Source organism: Onychostoma macrolepis, chromosome 09 (genome assembly GCF_012432095.1).
Source record: "Onychostoma macrolepis isolate SWU-2019 chromosome 09, ASM1243209v1, whole genome shotgun sequence".
NCBI classification, from domain to species: domain Eukaryota; kingdom Metazoa; phylum Chordata; class Actinopteri; order Cypriniformes; family Cyprinidae; genus Onychostoma; species Onychostoma macrolepis.
The window spans coordinates 826,032-853,961 of record NC_081163.1 but is presented as its reverse complement, the minus strand read 5'-3'; the positions used below and the strand labels follow the sequence as shown (position 1 = coordinate 853,961).

The following is a 27,930-nucleotide window of genomic DNA, read 5'->3' as shown; positions in this document are numbered from 1 at the left end:
ATGCACATCAGAATAACAAAATCAGACAAAAGCAGTCAAATGCCAAAAGTTTTAGTTTAATTGACAAAAATGAGTGTTCAGAATGCATCATTTAATTGGAACGGACTGGATAAATATATTCAAAAACTAATTTGATGTCAAAGAATTTACATAATCACAAGTTTATACATAAATCAGCTTTTTTCCACAGAATGTCATTTTCTATCACTGTTTGGATGCAGAAAAACCAGTTATTTTAGTATCATATTGAGAAACTGTTCTAGTTTTATTAATATGTTGAATAATTTTTTTTTCATTTCTGTTGTCATTTTAATTTTAGTTAATGTTTTAATAATTTTATTTTTGTCATTTGTATTAGTTTTTGTTTTATTCATTTCAGTTTTATTTGAGTTATTTGGTAATTGAATGGAGAATATGATTCCCAGAACAGCACATATTTAGTGAGTGTTTTGAGTGATTTCTGCAGCGGCTCCAGTGTGTTTGTGAATAACGCGTGTCTTTCTCTCAGAGAAGCTGAAGAACGTTTGCGGCTCGTCTGGACGACGCATCCGAGGTGTGTGCGCATCACACACACACACACACACACACACACAGCTAAAACTGAAGCGTATTCAGGGTTCCCTCGCTTCTTGAGCAGGTCATCTGCGTTACTGTTCCAGCCATTCATGATTACAAGAATTTCATTTAATACACTGTAAAAAAAAAAAAATTTCTATTACTTTAACTTATCAAATATCATTTAAAAAAAAAACATCATATGTTTTAAATTTTTAAAAAATGTATCAATAATTAATTTTTATTTTAATTGAATTTTTTTAATGTTTAATATTTTTTTTAAATTTAAACCAATTTCAACACAATTTTTAAAGTTACATATGAAGAGTTTATTTGCAAAAACAGATAACTCATTTTCATAAATCATGTTTTTTATTGTGTTAGTTAGCTGTATTTTTTTGTTTTGTTATTATTATTTAATCAAAACAACCCAACTGCAGTCTGATTGATATTAATTGGGACACAGGAAAAAAACAAACATGATTTTTGAACATTTTTTTAAAAAGTTATGTTTTTGCAAATGAACTCTTCATATGATTCAACTACATTTTAACCTGAAATTAGCCAATTTGATTACATTTAAAAATCAAGGCAGCAACTAAAGTGAAGTTTTTAAGTTGAAGTAATGCTCGTCCACTATCGAGGTTCCCAGAACCTGTCGTCCAGGTTTATTTCTGGGGTAACAGACCACAGACGGACGAGACGAGCTGCAGTCGCTCCGGTCCTGAAGCGGTCTGTAGATGTGAGTGATGTAACCCCGTGCTTTCTTCTCTCTCTCCAGACCTGCTCTGCTCGTATCTGGGACTCTGAAACATGTCCAGCTACAAAACACCACCAGATTTCATTAAAACCTTGTTTTGCCTGCTGACGGTTCATGTATTATTGCTACATCAGAGAGAAACAGTTAAGAGCGTGCGAATCACAACACCTGGATGATGCTAAACGCTGAAAGGAAATTGATGGGAAATTGCCTGTGATGTATTCATTTATGTCCCTAAATATGACTTAATAATATGACTATGAGGTGTGTTTGGTGGCTGAGAGTGAATGGAAACAACCACAGAACACATCAGCACACACACACACACACACACATCTGAATTCATCAAGTCATGGCATCAAACGTTGCATGTGCTGCAAAACACCAATAGATTTCTTTCCTTAAATCAAGATACATTTACTGGAGACGCAAACTTAACACGCAGAGTCTTTCTACGTGAAACTATTAAAAACGAAGCGAGTTTATGATCAAAACAAGAACAAATATCTGCCAGAGGGGAATGAAAACTTAAGCAGATCTTTGTTCTCGTTTTGATCATAAACTCAATTTCTGATAAAACAATATTTCTCATCTTGGATTTTGCTTCTCCAGTAAATGTCTTGATCTGATGGAAAACTAAAGATCCTGAAGTGATCAGACGTTATTTCAGCTTCTAGTGTTTAAAGCAGATATTCAAACCCCAGCTGTTTTTTTATTTAATGTTCTGTTGAATGAAAAAGATCTGCAGGAGGTTGTATTTTCAGACTTTTAAGCGTTTCTAATACAAGACATTCACATTTATAGACCATATCGACGTATGGCTTTCATTTCAATTTATTCCTTACATTTTCTCTCTTGGTCTTAAAAAACATTAAACTGAGCTTCATCAAGCACACAATAGCTTTTATTAGTGCTGTCAAACCATTCACTGCATCCCAAATAAAAGTTTATTTACATGATATATGTACTGTGTATATACACACATACAGTATATATCTTGAAAATATTTACATTTATGCATTTTTATAGTCATATTCTTATATTTTATTTGATATATAAACACTTCATATAGAAATGAAACGTTTTTCTTAAATATATGCATGCATGTGTGTGTATTTATATATACTTAAATATACACAGCACACACATATATATTATATAAACAAAAACTTATTTTGGATGTGATTAATGGTTTGACCGCACTAGTTTTTATATAATAAATGGTGGCAAGTGTTGAACTGACAAAGGTTGTGTTGTTATAAATCTTATATAAAACGTGGCATTTCTGGTCAATAGTTCCTGAAGCGATGGCTGGTTTAAAATGTTTTGGGGTAGTTCGTCTCCGCGGTCTGTCCAGCTGTGACGTGATATAAACGTCAGTCCTCGTCTTCATCATCATCATCATCATCATCTCTCGTGCGCGGCGCGGAGCAGCGGATGGACGTCAGCAGCTGATCCTGGATCTGTTTCCGGGGGTTCTCCTCCAGATCCGTCTTAACCGCTCCGGATTCAGACAAACGCCACTCCAGCTCTGAACACACAACACAACACCATACAGGCTTTGCTTTCTTTCCCCGAGTCAGCTGCATGCAGATACCATTATATAACAAATATAATAATAATAAAAACTTATTATATATAACAAGATGTATAACGAAACTCCTTATCCACAAATCTAAAAGGGCATCACAAAAAACTATTTTCACTCATTTTAAAATAATGACAAATTAAGGGCTGCATAAAGATTGACTTATATATTTATAGATATATAGATACACACACACAATCTCACTCACTCACACACACACACACACACACACACACACACTCACACACACACACGATCTCACTCTCTCACACACACACACACACACACACACAATCTGACTCACACACACACACGATCTCACTCTCACACACACACACACACACACACACACACGTGATCTCACTCACTCACACACACACACACACACACACACACACACACACACACACGTGATCTCACTCACACACACACGATCTCAATCTCACACACACACACACGTGATCTCACTCACTCACACACACACACACACACACACACACACAATCTCACTCTTTGTATTGTTGTAAAATACATTCATGAAAAAACAAACAAATGCATTTATATATAAATATATACTATACAATTAAACGACATTTCTTTTAAATCTATAGCACAGTAATGAAGGCAGCGATATAATGATAGATAGGACAGAACAAGAAAGACTATTAATAATCTTTCATTGCACAAAAGTATTATAAAACGAAGGCTCAAATACAGAGCGCTTATGCGCATCCCGAGCGCAGAATGATGCGCTTGAAGCAGCACGGAGTCACAGCGCGCAGGCTGCGCAGCCCTCTGAGTCCGCATAGAAAAAGTACAAAGGGAAAAGATATTGATGCGTAGCGTATTAAATCTGTGCGTTAGTTTATTAAGCCTTTTCTTTTAACAGTCTTAAACCTCAGTTACTGTGCGCTCTCGGAGAGTGTGACTGTAGTAACCGAGGATGACAGACAGAAGCAGCGGAGAGAAGAGTTTACCTGAACTCGAGTTTAACGACTTAAATATAAATCTGCACCTCAGATTAAACTATGCAACAGCTTCAGAACACTTGAAATATAGTGCACGAAAACTTTATGGTGCTTTATAATGTTTTTGTGCTTTCGTGGGGCTCAACAATAACAGAATAGTATGCGCACAATATCGGTTTAGGATCGGTCTCGTCTGACCGATACTCGATCCGCAGAAATGACCGCATCAGAGCCCGAGTGTCGGACCGAGTAACAAAACATGCTCAGCTCAAAGTGTCGAATCACATTTTTGCATCAGTTTTGCTGCCAGTCCACTGTATGAAGGATTTCTGGGTATAATGCGTCACAGTTGACTTTATTTTGCTTTCTTCACTTACATAAATGAACGATAGTGTCCTGCACCCGCTAGTAAAAATATCAAAAATTATATCTGAATCATTTTTGGTTTGACTGTGTATCAGTAAAATAAATAAATTAAGAGCTGCATGAAGATTGTGCTAAATTAATGAATGTGAAGTTCCTGAAAAGCTCCTCTTTGATGGTATTGTGTGTCAGCAAGCGAGCCTCACGGAGAGTGTGATGTGTGAGAGAGACAGAGCTCTGGTTCTGACCGTCACAGCTGAGGTTCATGCCTCCGAACACCAGCGGCCCGATGAACTGCCCCTTCATCTCGCCTCGTGATAGACGAAGAGCGTGGGCAGGTTGCGGTCGGGGTAGTTGGGAATGCAGGTGTTGGAGATGGACTTCAGGAACTTGGTTTGAGGAAACTTCCGGGCCAGCTGAGACAGATGCTGGTTTATCAGCGAACACAGCGGGATCCTGAGCCAGAAAACACACGCTTTACCTCTCCGACAAGAGTCGACACCACACTAACACTACATACACCGATACTGATATGATAGAATGTGTTCAGCAGGGTTCTGGGAAGGCACACTAGCTAATGTTTTAGAACACGAAGATTCTTAATGTTTCTGCTCAGCAAGCCTGCATTTATTTGATTCAAAATACAGCAAAAACAGTAAAATATTTGTACTATTTAAAATAACTGCTTTCTATTTGAATACAAATTAAACTGTAATGTATTTCTGTGATGCAGCTGTATTTTCAGCATCATTACTGCAGTCTTCAGTGTCACGTGATCTAATAATCATCCTAATATGCTGATTTGCTGCTTGAGAAACATTATTTGTATTATCAATATTTAAAAGAGTTGAGTACATTTTTTTTTCAGGATTCTTTGATGAACAAAAAGCTCCAAAGACCAGCATTTATCTGAAATAAATATCTTTTGTAACATTATACACGACTACACCATTCAAAAGCTTGCAGTCAGCTAATTTTTTTTAAGGGGGAGAAATTATAGAAATTAATACTTAATCATGCAATTGTATTATCTGAGTCTCAATAGGATGGAAAATACCAATAAGTGAATTTTCTGATGTGCATTTATGATTTTGCCCTAATTAGTGTTAAGGGTAGTAGACTGTAAGCGTATGAAAGGTCTGATCTTAGGATGCTCGGGGTTCATTCCGTGTGTTTGGTCACGTCTATGCTGCAGTAAACATCTTCATCACAGTATGCAGTGACTGGAGAGTCTCACCCCTGTTTGTAGAGATGCAGCACCACCCAGATTCCTGCTCCGGCTTTATTGACCTCCTTCACATAATCCTGCCCCGAGATCTCGTCCACCTCCCCGAACACGCTCTTCATCTGATGGGCTTTCCACTCCGCCAGCCTCTTCTGTCTGCCGCAGACAAACCAGCATTAACAGAGCAGTGTTTAAACTAGACATACGCCGTGCTTCTGTGCTTCGACAGCATCTCTGCGGCGTAAGAGTCGTTACAGGCAGTTCAACAGATGCCAGAACAAAAGGATCAGATTACAATCAGCATGCAAATGAATACAAGAATGAAGGGCAAATACTGAGACTCGTTTCCAGTGATAGACGTTCTATCAGCAGAGTTACTTTTAAAATAATGCATTACAATATTGCTTTACTCCCTAAAAAAAGGAAGTAATTAGTTTTATGGAAATTACTTTTTATGGAAAGTAATGCGTTGCGTTACTTTTGAGTTGCTTTGTAAATCTGGGCAGGGCTTGTTTGTTTGTGTTTAATATAAAAAGTTGTTCTTGTACAAATGTAAAGCTCTTTCACACTAAAAGTGAAGTGAATGCGGCTCAGACTGAAGGAGATGTAGATTCACGTCTGTACAGTAGAGGACGCAGATCAAACTAATCACATGAAGAATACGACGCAGGAGAAGAAAGATCAACTCTATTCAGTGATAACTAAAATAAAACACAAATGTGTCATTTATGATTATTAGTATGATAGAAGTGAATCATCGAAGGTCAGCAGCAAAGACATCAGTTAATAAAATGGGATTAAATGTATAAATGATATTTGTCTTTAACATATCTAATTATTGCAGGTTTGTATAATATTCTGAGTTTGCGTTCGAGTGTTTTTATTGATTGTGAGGAACACTGAATGTGTTTAGTGCAGGTGAGATGAGTAAATGTTGATATTTAGTCTAGAACTACAGTAAGATCATGTTCTTACTCCTGATTTCTCTCGACACCAGAGCGGTCACTCAATACATGAGAAACACAGGAGCTGGAGTCACTTATTTGAAAGAATAACTCATTTTAACTTTCAAATTTCAATCATAATGTATGCTATAACGCATTATATCTGTTCATAAAAAATTGTAACCAAAGTTAAATGTATTATAATATTTGCAGGTTGCTTGGATGTTGTCAAATTGGTAGTTTGTTGAGTGTTTTAATGCATAATACTTTCTAAAGGTGTGTTCAATGAATAGATGAATTATATCTGTGTCTACAATTATTCATGAGGTCATTATACATCACTTTTATAATGCATTATATGTAAAGACTTAAATGTGACCTTTTTTAAATGTCTATATTGTTTTTAGTCATTTTTTGTTTCTGATTTTAGTCTTTCAAACTGTAATCTTAAAATTTTAAGTATAAAGTTAGTATAAAAACAAAGCTAGACTGAAATGAGCGACAATTTTCTTCTGAATTACAGAAATTTAATACAGAACATTTTGAGATATATATATATATATATATGAAGAGTTTATTTGCAAAAACAGATAATGCCATCTTTTAAAATTTTCAAAAATAATGCTTTATATTATGTTACTATGTTTTTATTGTAACCTAATCAAAATAACCAAACTGCATTCTGAATGAGATTAAATGGAATCCACAATGAAAAAAAAAAACATGATTTTTGAAAATTGTTAAAACCGGAGTTATCCGTTTTGCAAATGAACGAAATATGCATATATATGATAACATTATATTTTAAATATAATAAGAAATGATCAGATTAATTCATATAAATGAAATGACATAAAAGTATAAAAATGTCACAAAAATATTAATTAATTTATTTTTCTTCCATATTTAGCTTTGGATTTTCAAACTTTAATCTTAAATATCTCAAGAATAAACTTCACAAAGACCAAGGCTGGACTCTTCTTCTAGAGAGATTGGTCAGTGTCTGATGTGAAGCGCTGTACCTGTACATCTCTATGGCCAGCTCATCTTCTTCACTAAACTCGTCTTCGTTCTCCTCCAGCTCGTCCAGAGTCATGCTCTCGTACGTCTTCACTGCAGAACAACACAATATAAATCAGCTCGTGTGTCACACACAGTCTCTACGCTGGCTGCTTCACAGGACCGGTGACTGACCGACGGACTGCGTCTGATGAAGCTGCTCCTCCTCTTCCTCCTCCGCCGGCGCTTCTTTGGGAGGAAGGATGCCCTTCTTTCTGAGGATGTCATTCCACTCGGTGTCTGCGTTCGGATCCTACATTCAGAACCCAAAAAACATCATCAAACACACCGACTGCAGCTCCAGAGTTCACTGAAACAAGGCTTTTACATCACACGAATCTAATTTGCACTCATCATGCTACAGGGACTGCTCAATCTGTGCCTCCAAGACCCTCAGTGCTGTTTCAGGACCAGAGATACTATTATTATAGTTTTATTAATACTTTGAATTAGTTCTTGTTTTTATATTTAGCATTTTCAATTTAATTTTAGTTAAAGTTTGTCATTTTGTTATGGAATCTTGTTCGCACGTCATAAAAATAATAAAAGGTAATTGAACTTTTCTTTCTAGGAATTCTGAATTGCGAGATAAAAACTGCCAGATATAAACTCACACTCTCTGAGAAGAGTCAGAATTGTGAGACATTTCACAAGTCATTTCAGTTTACTTTTATTTCAATTATAAAAAAAAAAAAATATATATATATATATATTTTATATTATATTTTGGTTTTAGTTTAGTATAATAACACTAACTGTAATACAACTATAAACATTTACATTGATTCCCTACAGAAACACTGATTTACATGACTTTTCCACTCCTGGAAATGACATTTTCCTTGATATTAGCTCTGGCATTCACAGCTACAGCTAACACCAACCCAACAAAACTGATAAACAATGACCAATTCTACAGTTTTCAGGCTGTGAGTATAGACTGAAGCAGCTAGCAGTCAAACGATCTTCACTAAACTATCATCATCATCATCATCCATCGCACAGACGCGACGAAACACAACTCAACGAATACTTCAGCTCCAATATAACGTGAATCAAACTATAATAGAGTTAGTTTTAAAAGACACAAACCTGCATGTCTGAGCTGTTGTTTCTCTGCTGTGTGAATCGCACCTCTGCTCTCACTGCACCGGAAACAGAAGGAGCGCCGCTCAAACTCTTCCGGCCGAACACCCTAACGAGAAATAAAAAAACACCCACCTTTTGATGCTTTTTTATCAATATATTGGCTGAGAAATCAAGACAAACGCTTTAGCGTCACGACAAAAACGCATACGTACACGAGATGATTAATGCGAACATTTAAAGTCGAGCGGACGAGAAGCGCGTAGGACGATTATTAGTGTTGCACCGGTTTCCGGCGTGTTTCTGAATGTCCATATATGGTGTTGTAGCACGGCGCACGTGAGCCCAGACGCGCTGTCAATCAGATGACGCAACAGGCGTGACAGACTGACGCTCGTTTAGTAAACAGAAATATAATTTTTCACCGAAATAGTTTATTATTAATGTTCACCGATAGCTTATTAACCATAAGCCTGTATTTACTGTCTCTGAAATCAAAATGAAGGAATATATCCTCACAATTCTGAACACATCATATACAACCATGAAAATAATCGATAATAACAAATCAAATCTCGATAAACATAAGGATTTTAAAACATTAATAGAAGAGAACAAAAGGAGAAAGAAAATATAGATCTTAGAACTTCTGGCAAATTTCTGGTAAGGTTAATAGAGCGTGTGTTTCATGTGATCTGGTCATTATTAAAAGCGCATTATTTACATCCTTCACGGAACTTTTTCCGAAGTTTTAGTTGGACTTTCGTGTTTTTTAAAGGAACATTCAGAAGTAGTTCTCACAATGTTCACAAAATGCTGAAATGTAATGTTCCCTAAATGTTTATAACCAAGACAAAAAAGTAAAAAAAACCAAAAAACATTCTGAAATAATTTCTTCATAACGTAATGCTGGGGAACGTTAGCAATATGTTCTTAGAGCATATTTATATTTATGTGAGCTTTATATATATTCATCAGCAAATAACCTGTCATACAGGATGTGCATTATAATCAATAGATTTAAGGATGCATTTAAGTAATTTACAGTTATTTATTTATTTATTTATTTTGCTTTGTTATGTCTTATTGCTCAGATCTAATGCAAGTTACTTTATTGTTTCTTAATTTATTATTTTTAAACTTATTTAAATGTAAAAACTGTATTGATATAATTTATTTTTACTTATTTAAATGTTCTATGTTCTTCTTTCTCTCCTGTTATGTATATAGTGACCTATTTCTGTTTTAAAAGGAGGCATTTTTGTGATGCCCATTAAGATTTGTGAATAAGAAATTATGTTATTATATATAATAAGCGAATTTTATAATGTACCTAAATTTTAAATTGAACTAAAACATCTTTTGTTGTTGAGTTGTAATTCAGTGTTTTTATTATTTTTAATAAAAAAAGGCAAATAATACCAGAGTAATTGTGTATAAATACAATCGTGGACCTTTAGTTTGCTAATTATTTGCATATATACATTTGAATACAATATAATTATTCTTATAAATATACTAAATTTAATAATTTTAGGCGAGTTATCGATCACTGTATCCCGTAACGCCCCGCCCCTCTCTCTAAAGCCCCGCCCCCACTGACAGAGCGCACGAATGATTGACAGGCAGAGACTTCTTCTGATTGGAGGAGCGGCTGTCACTCACAGAGACAGGTGTGTTTCTCGGTAGCGAAAGTTTATTTGCGATATTAAAATCTACTTTCCGCAGATCGAATACGACGGTAGGCTTTTATTTCACCTCAGCACATGTAAAATTACTTTTCATAAACATCAGCACGAATCAGTGTAAAAAGGCGTCGGTTGATTCCTGTCAGTCAGCGAAATTCCCGCGCCGACCGAACGAAGCGCGTTTATTCGTGAGGAAAACCGCAGGCGGTGAAATGAAACTTCCCTCGCCGGAACCGCGAGCAGGAAAGGCTGGAAAAAGCGGAAATAAACAGTCGCTGAAAGAGGAACTGCAGTTATGGGCGGAATAGGAGACTAGTGCGTACTAGAAACAACGAGACGAGCCGCACTCGTGTGAGTGAGGATGTGGATCACTCCTGAAGAAGTGGCGCTGAAAAACGCGCTCAAGCTCTGGGTGACGGACAGATCCAACGATTATTTCCTTCTGCAGCACCGACGAGGACATGGAGACACGGGGGGCAAAATCACAGGTGAGTCCCCACATCACACTCCCACGAAGCCTGGATCCGCTCTGAGGTAAATGTTTTGATCTGAAGTCAGTCCTGGTTTTCTCCTTTGTCTCTGCTGGGAGTTTCCTTCGTGGAAGAGATCACAACAAACACTCATAAGAGCTTCTGTGGCTCTCAGATCATCAGCTGAAGCTTTCTGACAGAAGACAAGGCTATAAACATCCCCTCTGCTCTCAAAATAACTGAGATTCGTTTATTTTTGCTGTGTTTTCCCCCCACAATTTCTTGCAAAAGCTCTTTATTATGAGCCGAAGTGTGTTTTACTGGAGTTTGTGGGTGACCTGGTTTATTTGAATCTGTTATGAAGTGCAGCATTACCTTGTTAAGATGAGATAATGAAGCTCAAAGATCAGCTTGTGCTTTCACTTTGATGCTTCTGTAACTGACAGACATTAAACACTTTGCTTTTACTGATGTTTAACACGAATGTATTATGCTTTGATGATCTGAGGCATCTAACTTAGTCTATAATATTTGATCTGTCACTAGTTAGACTGAACTGATTGTGTGTTTATGAGCTGAACAAATCACTTTATGATTATGAGATTGATGAGGGATTGATTCTTTAACTCTATACTAGCTCATTTTACTGGATGATTCAGGATCAGAACTGACCAGTGTGCTAATCACACACATCTGAAACCAGCTTGACAACCTGTTTTGCATTAAAAGTGTTTTTTTTAAACTGTTGTCCTTATATTAGTCCTTCAGTTTTATTTTTTACTTCATATATTTATATATATTTAATGCATATATGCATTAAATGCATATATAATAAAAATATATAATAATTATATATGCATATATAAATTAAAATATAAAATTTATATTTATATAAATGTATGTAAATATATAAATTTAATTATTATTAACTTTAATAGTTGTGTGTGTGTGTGTGTGTGTGTGTGTGTGAACTATTGAACTATTAAATAAATAAAACGAATAAAATATAAATTTGTGTATGTGTTAGGCCTAACTATTAACCTTAGTTTACATGATGCCTTTCGATCTGTTGAGTCACAGAATCATGTTTTCAGCAGTTTGTAGTGTTTTTATGGATGTAATGATTTTCTAGGAGCAGTAAGTCACTTGAGGTGTTGTTATGTAACGAGTCTCGTCGCTCTGCTCTGTTTTGTGTTTAACAAACACTCTTATGATGTCTCTGTAGAGCTCAAGTGTCCGATTGCTTAGGAGCCGCTTCTGTGACTTTCATGGTGTGTTGCTTTATTCATAAATACAGATTTGATGTAATATCACTATCAGAGTTCTTTGGGGTTTATAGTCAATCTGTTAGTGTCTGAAACTCTTCCTCGTAGATCTGATGAGGTCTGGACAGTAAAGGGTAGCTTTACCCTGAGGACGTGTGTGTGTGTGTGTGTGTTTGGGACTCGTTCCAGGAGAGCTGGTTATTTGTCTTCTCCTCTGTCTCTGTCTGTGTTGTGTGTTCAGGATCAGGATCAGGAAGGCAAACATCAGACTCTTATCGTCTCCCGCTGAGCGTTTCCAGACTCTTCTGAACTTCACACTCTTCCTCTGCTTCTGTATCTGCTGAATGTGTTTGCCGTGGCCTGGATGATAGAAAGATTTGAGCATGTTTGATCGGCTGCTAGTCAGAAATGAGCTTAATAACCTCGCGTGTGATTTACTGTGTGTGTGTGTGTGTGTGTGAAACAGTCTGATCTTCCATGAAACATCACGGATGAGATCTCTTTAAAAGGTCTCGGTATGAACTCGTTCTGCTTCTCCGGAACAGATGAGCTCAGCGAGTCCATTTTCTAGCTCTGTACTCTTGGCTCATTTGTGTCTTTAACTTTAAGTTAAATTAAATTTGTGCAATTAGAAAGCATGTCTAATTAATTGAAATCATAAAAACGCATACAATTTAACAATGTATTAATAGTTTCCAAATTAATTCCCCCCCCAAATTCCTTTTTTTTTTTTTCTGGATTTTTATTTTAATGGTGTAATTAAATTTTATTAAGCAAAATGCATGTCTAATCAGTTGAAATAATACAACTTTAATAATTAATAAAATTAATAAGAGGGCCCTATAAAATGCTTTATTTTTTAATAAATACTTTCTTGTCTGTTTTAACCCCCCCCCCCCCCCCCCACTTCTGATTTCTCGTTTTTACATTTTCTGGATTCCATGTTAATGATTCAATTAAATTGTACCAATCAAAAAGCATGTCTTATTAATTGAAATCATAAATACTTACACAATTTATCAACTATTTATTAAAGTCCCCCCTCCAAAAAAAATCCCTCAAAATGTACTTTTTTCTGGAATCTGTTTCAATGGTTTAATTCAATTTTAATAAAAAAAAAGTCTAATTAGTTGAATTATTACCAAAAGTAAAATGAAATGCCCTATGAAATTAGGGCTGCGTGATGCATCGATATCGTGATGTGCGCATGCGCAATAGTCACGCCGCAGGAGGTGCGATGCAGGGCAAAACATACATATTTTTGTGTTTGATTCGAAAGAAGAAGTAAAAAAACTCGCACGGTTCTATATTTTTCTGGCCAATCAGAGGTGATTAATTAATCCACTCACCGCTCAAAATTGTATTGGTTGCTTTTATGCGGGCGCGACGAGATAACACACACACACACACATATATATATATATCTATCTGCAGGAGTCTCTAGACTGCACTTCTTCTTTCTCAAATGAGCTCCCTTATTTTAGGGTAAGAAGCAACATCCATTATTAATATCATAACATATTACATTCTTGATTTGCCTGAATTGATAGTGAATAAAGTGAGTCAAATAGTGTATTAAACAACCCAAAATAAGGCAAAAAGTAATTTTTCAGGATTTTATTATACTTTATTATATTTATTTTCTACGAAGATGCCTACAAAATCACCCCAATTATTCTAAAATGATTATTTATTTCATTTTTGAGCAATTCAATACATTTGATGAACAGTCCTGTATTTCCACACATCGCAATATATATTTCAGAAAAAAAGATGTGGCAATGTCAGTTTTTTCCAATATAGTGCAGCCCTATATAAATATTATTATTTTTTATTTTTTATTTTTTATTTTTATAAATTCCATTTTAATGAATATATTACATTTTAGAAAAACAAATATATAATAAAACAATAATATACAAATATGAAAAATGTATAAATACATTATTTTTAGGGTTTTTTTAAATTATTTTTTAAATAATAAATTATTAAGCCCTTTACACAGTCTGACACGGCTGCGGTTGGAACTGAACTGTGGGTTTGGTCTGGTCAGAGGAGAACTGACCCCCGACTGAGCCTGGTTTCTCCCAAGGTTTTTTCTCCATTCTGTCTTGGAGGGAGTTTTGGTTCCTTGCCGCTGTCGCCTCTGGCTTGCTCAGTCGGGAACACTTAATTTCTAGCGATTATCGCCGATTTGATTGCACAGATAATATTTAAACTAAACTGAGCTAGACAATGACATCTCTGAATTCAATAATGTAATGCCTTTAACTGAAAATTGAGTGTTTAATCTTATCATTATACATTACTGACACTCTATCCTCCAATTTGATACTGTTAACTGCTTTGACACAATCTGTATTGTTAAAAGCGCTATATAAATAAAGGTGACTTGACTTGAATTTAGCAATCAAAAAGCATGTCTAATTAGTGCTGGGCGGTATGACCAAAAATGTATATCACAGTATTTTTCAAAATTATACCGGTTTCACGGTATATGACGGTATTTATTTTTTTCATGCATGATCGGGTGTTAACCACATTTTCTACTGATTGAGGGAGGAAAAACTGCAGTAGATTGACTTAGAATGCCCTATTTTACTGTCATGATGAGCGAATATTGTAGAAAAATTCCACACTAAATAGTGACTAAACACGACCCATTAATACATGTTAACCAGGAGTCACTCTCATTTATAATCGCGACACCGTCTGATAAAATCAACATGCATCTAACGTTATACTAAAGAGCGGCTATGCGGTGGTTTTGGCTATATTACTTTTTTGTCTCATGCAGCGCACTGCCTGCGTCTGAGTAAACTAAAAAAAAAAAGTGCATAATATTAACAGACAAACTATGCTCATATTTATAATTCCAAACAGTCGCGGTACGGCCAAATGAATGCGGTGCTTCTCTGCCGCTCGCTGCACAGAACAGACGCAGAGAGACGCGATGCTGCGCTGGGAGTCAGATCTCGCGCTCGGGGGGCAGCACTGGCGACATCTTCCAACTGAACCATAGCTAAGGTTTATCCAAAACATTCGCTAGGTTTGTCAGTTTGTATATTCTATGGAATAAAAGCCGCTAAAAGGGTCTGAAAGTTGCTAAATATAGTGCTAAAGTCACGCTCGTGTGTGTGTGACGAGCTGGTGGCGGCGCGCGGTGGATATTGTGGATGAGTTCTTCTGTATCATCACGGTCTACTAGTTCTACAGCTTCAGAACACGCTTAGTAACACATACAGCGGTGTTCTTGCCACAATGCAATAGTGGAAAGAGACCCCTCTCAAACAGTGTGTCGCGTTCCGAACGTTATTTAAATAACACCGGTATTGCGGTATTTTAAAAATTCATATCATAAGAAAAATAAACACCGGTATTCGGTATGAACCGGTATACCGCCCAGCACTATGTCTAATTAATAAAAATCATAAAAATATATACAATTTAACAATTTATTAAAAGTTTTGAAGTTCTTTTTTCCTCCAAGTTTCCAGATTTTTTTAAAGGAGAATCATCTGAGATAAAGCCAACACTGAATTAAAAAGCTATGAACTCTTCTGAGCAATAAAAAGTTTCTGTACGGTTTGTGAATGTTTGTTCAGTCTGATCTGCTTTAACAGACGCTGTTGTTATTCCACACGAGCTTCTACTTCTCTATCAGCAGGAGGAAATGCTGAATTAGTGTGATTTGCATGATTTTAGTGAGATCATGGGGTCTGTGATGAACGTTACGAGTCTTCTTCAGTTTGATCGAGGCCTCGTGCGTGTCATTGAGTGCACTGAACCGCTTTTGCTTTGCTTTCGTTTCAGCAGGAGGATAAAGAGTCAGAGGACACTATTCAATACAATACAATATTCAATAATCTATTTAAAATCAATATGGAGTTGTTAGGCATGTACGTAGGACCCTATGAAATTAGTTTTATTACACATATAAGCATAAGCAGAAAGCATGTCTCATGAATTGAAATCACGAAACTACAATTTATTGTTTTTTTATTTATTGATAATAAAAAGGAGATTTAATGTTTTAAAAGCAGTATTCTTGTGCTTTAATAATCACACACACACACACACACACACACACACAGACAGATTACTCTGTTATCTGTTCATGTCTGTTTCAGACAGAACACCTGTAAACATCTGTAGTGCTTTATTGATCAGCGTTGCTGTGTGTCTGTCCTGTGTTGATTCGGCTGACTGCAGCTTGAATAGGAAAGTGAAACTCTCTCATGATGCTAATGTTAAATCAGGCCATATGTGGTGTGGTATAATAATAACTCATGCGGCACACAGCTGTGCCCCTATAAACACATTCATCAACAATACTATTGACTGATATCAGTCATGCTTCTGGAGGCTTTTTTGGTTGTTTAGGATGTTTAGATCCCTATGAAATGTCTTTTATATTTTCACAAATTCTGTTCTGTTCTGTTTTTTTTTTTTTCATATTTAATTTTTCTGTATTATATTTTCATGGTTAAATTCAATTTTAGTAATCGAAATAATGCCTAATTAATTGAGTCATGAAACTTATACAATTTACCAACAATTTAAGTACCCAAACTTTTATTAAAATTATTATTTTTCCCAAATTCATGTATTGATTGTTTTTTCTTTTCTTTTCTTTTCTTTTTTAAGCATGTCTAATTAATTTAAATCATGAAATTTGTTATTTATTTGTTTAATTTTTTCTGGGTTCTGTTTAAATAGGTTAATAACATTTTCAATCAATTGACTTCATAAAACTTTAACAATTTAATAATTTATTAACATTTTTACAATAATGGTGCCCTAAGAATTCCATTTTTTTTTTTTCAGAAATACTGTTTTATCTGTTTTATTTATTCTGAATTTATTGCTCGGTCACATCACTATGCAACAATATAAAGTGTTGTAATATAATCCAAATTCTGCAAAATTGTGTGAAATTACACAGTAAATTCCATTTTTATGGCTGAATTATGATTCTGTCCACGTTTTCCACATTGTGGCAATCATAAGGCCCTGTAAGTTGTCAGTGATTTATTCAGTGCTGTGTGTGTTGTGTGTTGCAGGTTTGCTGGTGGGAGCGCTGGACACAGTGTTGGACTCGAATGCGCGCGCGGCCCCGTTCCGGATCGTTCTGCATGTTCCGGGGTCACAGGTCAGCTGGGTCATAGCCAGCGGTGAGAGCTCATGTTCAGTGTGTTTGCGTCTCTCACACTCGTGTGACACTCTCGCTTCATAAACACCAGTGTGTCACGCAGTCACTCGCACACGTGTGTCACGGTATTATCTGTGTGTTTTATTTTTTACCCAAGTTCTGTTTCAATTTTTATTTTTCTGTATTCCATTTGAATGGTTAAATTCAATTTTAGTAATCAAAAAACAAGTCTAATTAATTGAAATCATGAAATTTATATAATTAATTAAAAGTTCCCAAATTCACTTTTATTTTTCTCAAATTCCTGTTTTGTTTTATTTTTCTGGATTCCATTTTAATGGTTTAATAATATTTTAATAATCAAAAAGCATGTCTAATTGATTGTATTAAAATATTTTTAAAATGTATATATATTTATTTATTAATTATATTTATTTATTTTATATTTTTATTGTAAATTATTCTTTTCCCTTTTAATATTTCTGGATTCTGTTTTTCCTTTAATCATTTTTCTAGATTAAATTTTAATGCTTAAGTTATCAGAAAGCATGCCTAATTAATTAGTCATTACACAAAAATGTATTTTACAAAAATCATATCTAATCAGTAGCATTCATAAAACTTTTACTTTAAAAAAAAATTTTTTTTTAATGAAAATAGGGCCCTATGAAATGTTTTATTTTTTCAGAAATTATGTGTTGTCAGATTTATTTTTGTGGGGGGAGGGGGGTTATTAAGTTCATTATCAAAATGCATGGCTTAAATGAAGGCATAAAACTAGAGTTGTTCCGATTCCGATACTAGTATCGGAAATTCCACCGATACCACAAAAAATTCTGGCATTGGTATTTGCGAGTACTTGAACCCATGTACCGATCCGATACCATTTTCTTAGACAAGACCTATAGTTATGCGCTAGCTTTGCTTAACGCTGCAAATAGGAAATCAATTCTTCTTCGCTGCTCAGAATGCAAACACAGGAAGCTGTGCTGTGTTGCCACAAGCAACCACTATTTAGAGCAGCGAAGAAGTACAAACGTGCTAGCACACTGCCAGTAAATCACTCGCATATGCGACTAAATCTTCACCCTGGGCGACTAAATGATGTCTAATATTAGCCACTGGCTGATAAATAATCAGATTTTACTCGCCAGTGTGTGAGTTGGAGGCTATGTATAAGTTTAGCACAGATATATTGTCACTCGCCGAACACTGACTGAGCGCTTCAGAGTTTCGCTCTCTGTCAAGCTATCTATTTTTCAGATCATCTGAATGGATGCGCAGCGTGAAGCTAGTGTGAAGCGGACAACCGCCGTCGCTTTGCTTTTTTCTCACACGCAGAGAGAGAGTCTTTTACATGTAGCGCGTCAATTCCGAATGGTATGTAAACTATATTCTTTGTTGTATTTTTCTGTCAAAATAACGGAGCTCCTTTGAAATTCTTCAGCTTAACTGCTGGGTTCTCCGGTAGTAGGCGGAGCTAATGCGCAAACGTCAATCTCATTGGCTGGCGCTCACCTATTATCATCCCTGTTTTGATTTCAGCAAATCAGTTCGAGCCAATGCAGACAACGTGATTAATATTCATGAATCCAGCAGCTCGTTAATCCTTAGTGCATTTATATTGTTCTTAGCAGAATTCATAGTATGATTATTATTATCTTATCAGTATTATTGATAGTTTTTTCCCCATTTTTACAGATACACTGAATGACCAAAAAAGCACCACCACCAGTCCTAAGTTCAGTTAAAATGACTAATATGCAATCATACATGGTTACCAAGTTTTAATTCTAATTGCTAAAGTTCTATCAATAATACTTGATTATCATAATATATTTATAATGCTTGACTGACTGATGTTAACAGTGTACTTTTTTCCAAACATTATATATTATATTTTTTGTTTACTCGCCAGACTATCTATCTATGGTGAAGCGCACCATAAAATAATTGTATCAATTCATACAGGGCTAGTAAGTATAGCTGTATAACCAGATACACAGTATCGGATCAGTACTCGGTATCGGCCGATACCCTGAGTCTAGGTATCGGAACATCTCTACATAAAACAAAGAATTGAATGACGTTATTATCTGTGTGTGCTTCCAGGAGCCACGATAGAGGAGGTGCAGAAACACTGGAAATGGCTGGATCAGAACCTGCTGCCGTACATGGCCGTGTTTGAGAATAAAGAAGACGCTGCCAGTTTTGTACAGGGCAAAGTGAAGGTGCGGCCTCCCTAAAGACACACACAAACATGACATTCAGTTCAGACACTAAATATCTCTGTATTTTTGATGTAGGGTTTAATCGCTGAGGAGGTTTTGGGCGGCCAGGCTGCTCGGGAGGATGATCCGGCACGCTTCCGGGAAGATCTGGCGCGGTTCGAGCAGCGCTTCGGCCTCCCTCAGCGAGAGAAACTGGTGACGCATTACTCCTGCTGCTGCTGGAAGGGTCGAGTACCGCGCCAGGGCTCACTGTACCTCACCACCAACCACATCGCCTTCTACTCCTTCCTACTGGGCAAAGAGGGTGAGAAGTCAAATCAGTTGGGATGCACCGAATGTTCGGCCAAAAACAGCAAAAAAAAGCTCTTTCGAAAATAAGATAAATTGTACCGAACAATGACGTGACGTGATCAAATCAGGGGTGCAAATTCGCCGTTTTCGCCTTGAAATAGGTCATTCACCTGAATCGTGTAGATCTGTAATAAAAAATAAATGAGGTGGGGGGGTGGGGTCGTATCTGCGAGTCATCTGTGTCACGTCTAGGGTTGCAAAATTCCAGGAATTTTCAAGACTGGAAACTTTCCATGGGAATTAATGGGAATAAACTGGAAATTTGCTAAATTGCAGGAACTGGGAACTTAAATGTAGTTGAGAACAAAAACTTGCAGCATAATCTTGGTTAAAACAACCAGATTTAATGCAATTTCATTTTAATTTCTACTCTGCACACTGCTTACTGCGGGGCTATCGAGGCCACGCCCCCTACATGCACTGTGCTTATCTACCATTACATGCACAGATCATTTCTTAAATCCTGCACACAAAATATCAAAATGTCCATCTTGGTAAGTATTCATATAAATTACATGAATATTACAAAAAATGTTTAAAACTTCCTTGTGCTGTGTGTAATATACTGTGCAACTAAATTAGGCTATACCATAGTAAAAACAAATACACTGACTGAACAAACATTTAGGTGAGATAATAATAAAACAAAAGTCTAAAATGACCCCCCCCACACACACACACACACACACACACACAATCCTCTCTAGTCACCTAAGAGCAGGATTCCCCTCCATTTTCTCTGAAGCCGCACTTTCTGCATTTGAGCCCAAAGACTACATCTAAGTTTTGATATTCTAAATATATTTGATCTTTGGGATTCACGTTTAACTAGTAAATACCAAAAAGTGTTTATACAGTAGCTAGACAGTGTATGAGGTAGGCTGTGTGCTATATAGCTCAAGCTGTGATGCTCCTTCTGCTAGCAGGTTTTCTGTTATCATACAGAAGTGCAGTACTGGTCAAAAGTTTGGACGCATTACTATTTTCAATGTTTTTAAACATTGCATATCTTTTGCTCATCGAGCCTTCATTTATTTGATCAAAAAAACAGAAAAAAAAACAGTGATATTGTGCAGTATTGCTGGTATTACAATTTAAAATATTGGTTTTCTGTTGTAATATACTTTAAAATATAATGTATTTCTGTGATCAAAGCTACAGTCTTCAGTGTCACATGATTTTTCAGACATCATTCTAATATGCTTATTTATTATAAATTTTGGAAACAGTTGTGCTGCTTAATATATATATATTTTTATTATTATTATTATTATTACCAGTGATTCTTTTTTCAGGATTTTTTGATGAATAAAGAGTTAAAAAAAAAACAAGATTTATTTAAAATAGAAATCCTTTTTTAACAATACACTACCATTCAAAAGTTTGGGGTCAGTATCTTTTCTCTTTTTTTGAAATAAATTAATACTTTTATTCAACAAGGATGTGTTAAATTAATTTTAAAAAAGTAGTAGCAAAGAAAATATTTCTATTTTGATAAACTGTTCATAAGTTTTTATTCATCAATAAATCCTGAAAAAAGCATCACAGATCCCCCAAAATGTCATTTTTAAAATTTGTATTAGTTTGCATGCAAGTGAGCCTATGATCAAAAAAATATATAATTCTGTTTGTATATGATACAGTTTTATAAATTTCCAATTAATTCCCATAAATTCCTGGTAAGTTTCAAATTTGGAATATTTCCAAAGTTCCCCAGACGAAGTTCCCATGGAAAGTTTCCGGAAAACTTCTGGAAATTTACCGGAAATTTTCCGCCCCTTTGCAACCCTAGTCACGTCACCTGTAGCGTTTTTCCCCTGTTGGCAAAGGAATGGCCCCGCCCTACTCTGCCTCTGATTGGCTTACCTTAATGTCCTTTCCCTCAACCAACCAATCTCACTCCTGAAGCATAACTTTTAGACGCTGCAGGCAGCTGTCCATACTTCCAGAGGCTACGTAAAACGTGAAGGAACAAGCTAACGGCAGGCAACTTATTATTGAAGTGATTGGGCTATGTTGGTGGTTAGATTAGCCTGTTTGTAGCTAGCTAAGTTAAGTTTGCTGTAGAGCAGGATGAAATGTATTTGTATCTGCTGTAAATTGTGTTCCAGTATAAATGGTGATTACCGCGTGAGGCTGTTGCTTTTTGGGGTTTTTTTTATGCGTGAGGCTGCTGTTGCAATAGCTATGAAGATTGTAAGTTACGTTATCGCTACATTCGTTCGCTACCCTTTGCAAAATGCTCCTCAGTCTCGATCTTAACATTTGTCTCATATATTAGTAAGCAAGTCGATTTGAGAACTGTTCGACCTACAAGTAAAGCATAGCGTTTAATGTACAGTAATATTAGTATCACTCAGCTCGAGTGGAGGCAGCGCGAAGTGTCCGCCTGTAACAGCCTGTTTCAAGACGGAGAAACACCTCGCGTTTAGCCCGTCAGCTGCTTCAAACATTCGAGTGCTGAAATGAAGATTTACAGTGACTTATTTGCCCTGACTGAGTTCATGTAACATCTTAACAACAATCCTTGCTGATTGTAGAGCGTAGTCTTTTAATCATATAAAGGCGTTTATCCTTGAATGGTGCACTGCAAAAAATGATTTCCTACTTAGTTTTTGTCTTGTTTCTAGTCCAAATATCTAAAAAATCTTAAATCAAGAAGCATTTTCTAGACAAGTAAAAATTGTCTTGTTTTCAGAAAAAAAAAAAGTCAAAATTAAGTGAGTTTTTCCTTAAAACAGGCAAAATAATCTGCCAATGGGGTACGCAATATAATCTTATTTCAAACCGAAAACAAGATTATTTTGACTCTTGACTTATTTTTTTCTGGGAAAAATGATTAGATATTTGGACTGGAAACATTTAAGAAAAGCATTTTTAGCAGTGTGTAATATTTTCTCCCTATAAAGCACTTTGACTTTCCATTGTGTGTGAAATGTGCTATGTGAATTAACTTGCCATTAGTTTTAACACACGTGTGTGTGTGTGTGTGTGTGTGTGTGTGTGTGTGTGTGTGTGTGTGTGTGTGTGTGTGTGTGTGTGTGTGTGTGTGTGTTGCTGGGGATGGGGTGGTGGGGGGTGTATTTTGGTTTGTCACCTTTTTAACCCCTGATGAGTTTGCACCCTGCAAATAGAGGCGTGCACTAATGCTGCAAACACATTTTTTAAAAGAAGTCTCTTCTGCTCAGCAGGGCTGCATTTATTTGTACAGTAAAAAACATACACGCCTGATTCAAGAAGGGGGTCTCAAAGATGGCCAAAAAATACTATTTTTACTAACTTATTTATTTTATGTTAAATTGAGCTTTGTTGGTATTATGTCTGCCAGAATGTTAAAAAAAATGTTCAGTGTTAAGTAAATATTTTTAAAGTGTTGTTTTGTAATTGATTTTTTTTCTTTGAAAAGCAAGACAAAACAGGAAAAAGCCGATTTAATCTATGCAATGGTGAAAAAAAACAACATTAAAAACTGTGTTTGGTATGTTGCCTTCGGCCCAGTGTTTCATTTTGTTCGGTTTCGGCTTCGGCCAAGAATTTTCATTCCGGTGCATCCCTAGGAATAATGAATGAAATGCTCTGATTTGCATCTTTGTGCCGCGTGTGTAACGCGTGCGTGGTGTTTTTGCGCTCAGTGAAGCTGTTAGTCCCGTGGGCGGAAGTGACGCAGCTGGAACGTGTGTCGGTGGGTTTGCTGACGGACGTGATCCGTGTTCACACCAGGCGGAAAACGAGGGATTTCTCCATGTTTCTGAACGTGGATGAGGTGATGAGGGTCATGTGTCAGCTGGCTGATATCGCTCTCCGCAGGCTGCTGGACAGCGGTGGACTCACGCTCGACCAGTCGCTGCTGGAGTCCACCAACATCACCAAGAGGTGAACGTCTGCTTCACATCCACATCTGCAATCACACCTACAGTGCTGCTGGAAAGTTTGTGAACCCTTTAGAATTTTCTATATTTCTGCATGCACATGACCCAAAACATCATCAGATTTTCACACAAGTTCTGAAAGTAGACAAAGAGAACACAATCAAACAAATGAGACAAAAATATTTTATTTGTCATTTATTTATTCAGGAAAATGATCCAATATTGCATATCTGTGCGTTGCAAAAGTAGGTGAAATTAGAGTCCATCTGCGCAGAGGTGTTTTCAGTCGGTGCAATGACTATCAAATGTCAGTACGTGACCTGTTTCATTCAAAGAACAGGGATCTATCAAAGTCTGATCATGTTTGTGGAAGTGAATCGTGTCATGAACAAAGGAGATTACTGTGGACCTGGGAAGAGTTGATGTTGCTCATCAGGCTAGAAAAGGTTACAAAACCATCTCTAAAGAGTTTGGACTCCACAAATCCACAGTCAGACAGATTGTGTACAAATGGAGGAAATTCAAGACCACTGTCACCTTCCGAGAACAAAGATCACTCCAAAGCAGAACGTGTAATAGTCTGTAAAACTTCCCAGGGTCACTTCTAAGCAACTAAAGGCCTTTCTCCTTGAATGGTGCACTGCAAAAATGATTTCCTACTTAGTTTTTGTCTTGTTTCTAGTCCAAATATCTAAAAAATCTTAAATCAAGAAGCATTTTCTAGACAAGTAAAAATTGTCTTGTTTTCAGAAAAAAAAAAAGTCAAAATTAAGTGAGTTTTTCCTTAAAACAGGCAAAATAATCTGCCAATGGTACGCAATATAATCTTATTTCAAACCGAAAACAAGATTATTTTGACTCTTGACTTATTTTTTCTGGGAAAAATGATTAGATATTTGGACTGGAAACATTTAAGAAAAGCATTTTTAGCAGTGTGTAATATTTTCTCCCTATAAAGCACTTTGACTTTCCATTGTGTGTGAAATGTGCTATGTGAATTAACTTGCCATTAGTTTTAACACACGTGTGTGTGTGTGTGTGTGTGTGTGTGTGTGTGTGTTGCTGGGGATGGGGTGGTGGGGGGTGTATTTTGGTTTGTCACCTTTTTAACCCCTGATGAGTTTGCACCCTGCAAATAGAGGCGTGCACTAATGCTGCAAACACATTTTTTAAAAGAAGTCTCTTCTGCTCAGCAGGGCTGCATTTATTTGTACAGTAAAAAACATACACGCCTGATTCAAGAAGGGGGTCTCAAAGATGGCCAAAAAATACTATTTTTACTAACTTATTTATTTTATGTTAAATTGAGCTTTGTTGGTATTATGTCTGCCAGAATGTTAAAAAAAATGTTCAGTGTTAAGTAAATATTTTTAAAGTGTTGTTTTGTAATTGATTTTTTTTCTTTGAAAAGCAAGACAAAACAGGAAAAAGCCGATTTAATCTATGCAATGGTGAAAAAAAACAACATTAAAAACTGTGTTTGGTATGTTGCCTTCGGCCCAGTGTTTCATTTTGTTCGGTTTCGGCTTCGGCCAAGAATTTTCATTCCGGTGCATCCCTAGGAATAATGAATGAAATGCTCTGATTTGCATCTTTGTGCCGCGTGTGTAACGCGTGCGTGGTGTTTTTGCGCTCAGTGAAGCTGTTAGTCCGTGGGCGGAAGTGACGCAGCTGAACGTGTGTCGGTGGGTTTGCTGGACGGACGTGATCCGTGTTCACACCAGGCGGAAAACGAGGATTTCTCCATGTTTCTGAACGTGGATGAGGTGATGAGGGTCATGTGTCAGCTGGCTGATATCGCTCTCCGCAGGCTGCTGGACAGCGGTGGACTCACGCCGACCAGTCGCTGCTGGAGTCCACCAACATCACCAAGAGGTGAACGCCTGCTTCACATCCACATCTGCAATCACACCTACAGTGCTGCTGGAAAGTTTGTGAACCCTTTAGAATTTTCTATATTTCTGCATACATGACCCAAAACATCATCAGATTTTCACACAAGTTCTGAAAGTAGACAAAGAGAACACAATCAAACAAATGAGACAAAAATATTTTATTTGTCATTTATTTATTCAGGAAAATGATCCAATATTGCATATCTGTGCGTTGCAAAAGTAGGTGAAATTAGAGTCCATCTGCGCAGAGGTGTTTTCAGTCGGTGCAATGACTATCAAATGTCAGTACGTGACCTGTTTCATTCAAAGAACAGGGATCTATCAAAGTCTGATCATGTTTGTGGAAGTGAATCGTGTCATGAACAAAGGAGATTACTGTGGACCTGGGAAGAGTTGATGTTGCTCATCAGGCTAGAAAAGGTTACAAAACCATCTCTAAAGAGTTTGGACTCCACAAATCCACAGTCAGACAGATTGTGTACAAATGGAGGAAATTCAAGACCACTGTCACCTTCCCGAGAACAAAGATCACTCCAAAGCAGAACGTGTAATAGTCTGTAAAACTTCCCAGGGTCACTTCTAAGCAACTAAAGGCCTTTCTCACATTGTCTAATGATAATGTTCATGAGCCCACCGTCAGGAGAACACTGAGCAACCATGGTGTGCAAGACAGAGCTGCATGAAGAAGCCCACTGTTCTCCAAAAAGAAAATTGCTTGCTAAAGATCATGTGGACAAGCCAGAGGACTATTGGAGAAAGGTTTAATGGATGGATGAAACCAAAATAGAACTTATTGGTTTAAATGAGAAGCTATTATGTTTGGAGAATAAACCACTGCATTCCGTCTTAAGAATCTTCCCCCGTCTGTGAAACATGGTGCTGCTGGTTTTATGGCTTGGGCCTGTTTTGCTGCATCTGGGCCAGGACAGCCTGCCATCATTGATGGAACAATGAGTTCTGAATTATACCAGCAAATTCTAACGGAAAACGTCAGGACATCTGTTTAAGAACAGAGTCTCAAGAGAACGTGGGTCATGCAGCAAGACAACGACCCCAAGCACACAAGTCATTCTTCCAAAGAGTGGTTAAAGAAGAACAAAGTTAATGTTTTGGAACGGCTGAGTCAGACCTTAATTCAATTCAAATGTTGTGGAAGGACCTAAGCAAGCGCTTCATAGGAGAAACCCGCCATCATCACAGAGTTTCAGTGGTTCTGCACGGAGGAATGGACTGGAACATGTTGTTGTGCAGGACTGATCAGCATTTACAAGAAACTTTACTTCAGTTACTGCAGTCACACCAGATGCTGAAAGCAAAGATTCACATACTTATGCAACGCACAGATATGTAACACTGGATCATTTTTCTCAATAAATAAATAAATGACAAAGAAAATAGTTTGATTTGGTTGTCTTTGTCTACTTGCAGGACTTATATGAAAATCTCATGATGTTTTGGGTCATATTTATGCAGAAATATAGAAAATTCTAAAGGGTTCACAAACTTTCAAGCAGCACTGTATATGTGCAATCACATCTACATGAACAATCATATCTATATCCACAAACACATCTACATCTGCAGTCAAATCATTTATGATCATTTATGAATCATCTGTTTTATTGGCCTCATTGAATATCTTGCTTTCTATCCAGCCAGTCATCAGCAGGGATTTGATTCTTGTATACTTCATTTCACTAAAGGAGAAGTTCATGTACCAGATAGACAGTGAAAACAAGTAAAGCAGAACAGAGAACGACAGTCTGCAGAATATAGAGATGATGATGTTTGTGAATCAAACTACAGCAGCAGCTGCATTAGAGCTGTTAATGGACAGTTAATGGTTATAAGCGCAGCAGGCATGAGTGTGTGGGTTTTGGTTGCATGTAAACTCATGCTGGTGCTGTTTGGGTGTGAAAACTGCATTTGCATGTGTATTTATAGAGCAGTGGGTTTGTTCTCTGCTGCTTTGGTGTTCAGAATCTTTCATCTATTTCCGATCTACAAATAAACAGCAGATCTGCAGAAGTCTTCAGCATTATCGTGTAGTCTGATGCGTGATCATGGTTGTGTGTGTTTTGTGTCTCTCACAGGGTGTTGGAGGAACAGGCTCTCAGGCAGTATGTGCTCTCTCTCTTTGGCTTGCCACGGGCCGAGCGTCTGCAGGAAGTGATGTCATGCTCGGTTTGGACTCCTCACGCCCGCTGCCACACACCGGGCACCGTGTACACCACAGACGGGTATCTGTGCTTCAGCAGCCGTGAGGAGGGCCAGTGTACTCTCATCATACCCCTCGCAGAGGTACAGACTCGTCACACAGCAGTCAGAGATCATCAGCTGCTCAGTAACTGTGTCATAGGAAGGGTTCACCTAAAAATTAAAAGCACTATAGAAGTGTAATAATTGTATCAATAAGGACAAAATGCACCATAAATGTATCAATATGGAAAAAAGCACCATA

At 36.8% G+C, this 27,930-nt stretch overlaps 2 protein-coding genes across 2 annotated transcripts in view; one reads left to right on the top strand and one right to left on the bottom strand.

The window, feature by feature from the left end:
* Positions 1 to 2,007: 2,007 nt before the first annotated feature.
* Positions 2,008 to 7,721, bottom strand: pdcl3 (phosducin-like 3). Its single transcript, XM_058787910.1, is given in 6 exon segments — positions 2,008 to 2,846; positions 4,483 to 4,551; positions 4,554 to 4,690; positions 5,472 to 5,615; positions 7,426 to 7,516; positions 7,598 to 7,721. Coding segments are annotated over 6 exon segments (720 nt in total). The 3' UTR covers positions 2,008 to 2,691.
* Positions 7,722 to 8,826: 1,105 nt separating this feature from the next.
* LOC131547376 (TBC1 domain family member 8) overlaps positions 8,827 to 27,930 on the top strand; it is a 34,935-nt gene continuing 15,831 nt past the window's right edge. Inside the window, exons 1-6 of the mRNA XM_058787906.1 lie at positions 8,827 to 10,724; positions 17,035 to 17,145; positions 19,236 to 19,354; positions 19,430 to 19,658; positions 23,338 to 23,578; positions 27,563 to 27,770. Of these exons, the coding sequence (XP_058643889.1) occupies positions 10,598 to 10,724; positions 17,035 to 17,145; positions 19,236 to 19,354; positions 19,430 to 19,658; positions 23,338 to 23,578; positions 27,563 to 27,770 (1,035 nt within the window). The 5' untranslated portion in view covers positions 8,827 to 10,597. The remainder of the gene's footprint in view (positions 10,725 to 17,034; positions 17,146 to 19,235; positions 19,355 to 19,429; positions 19,659 to 23,337; positions 23,579 to 27,562; positions 27,771 to 27,930) is intronic.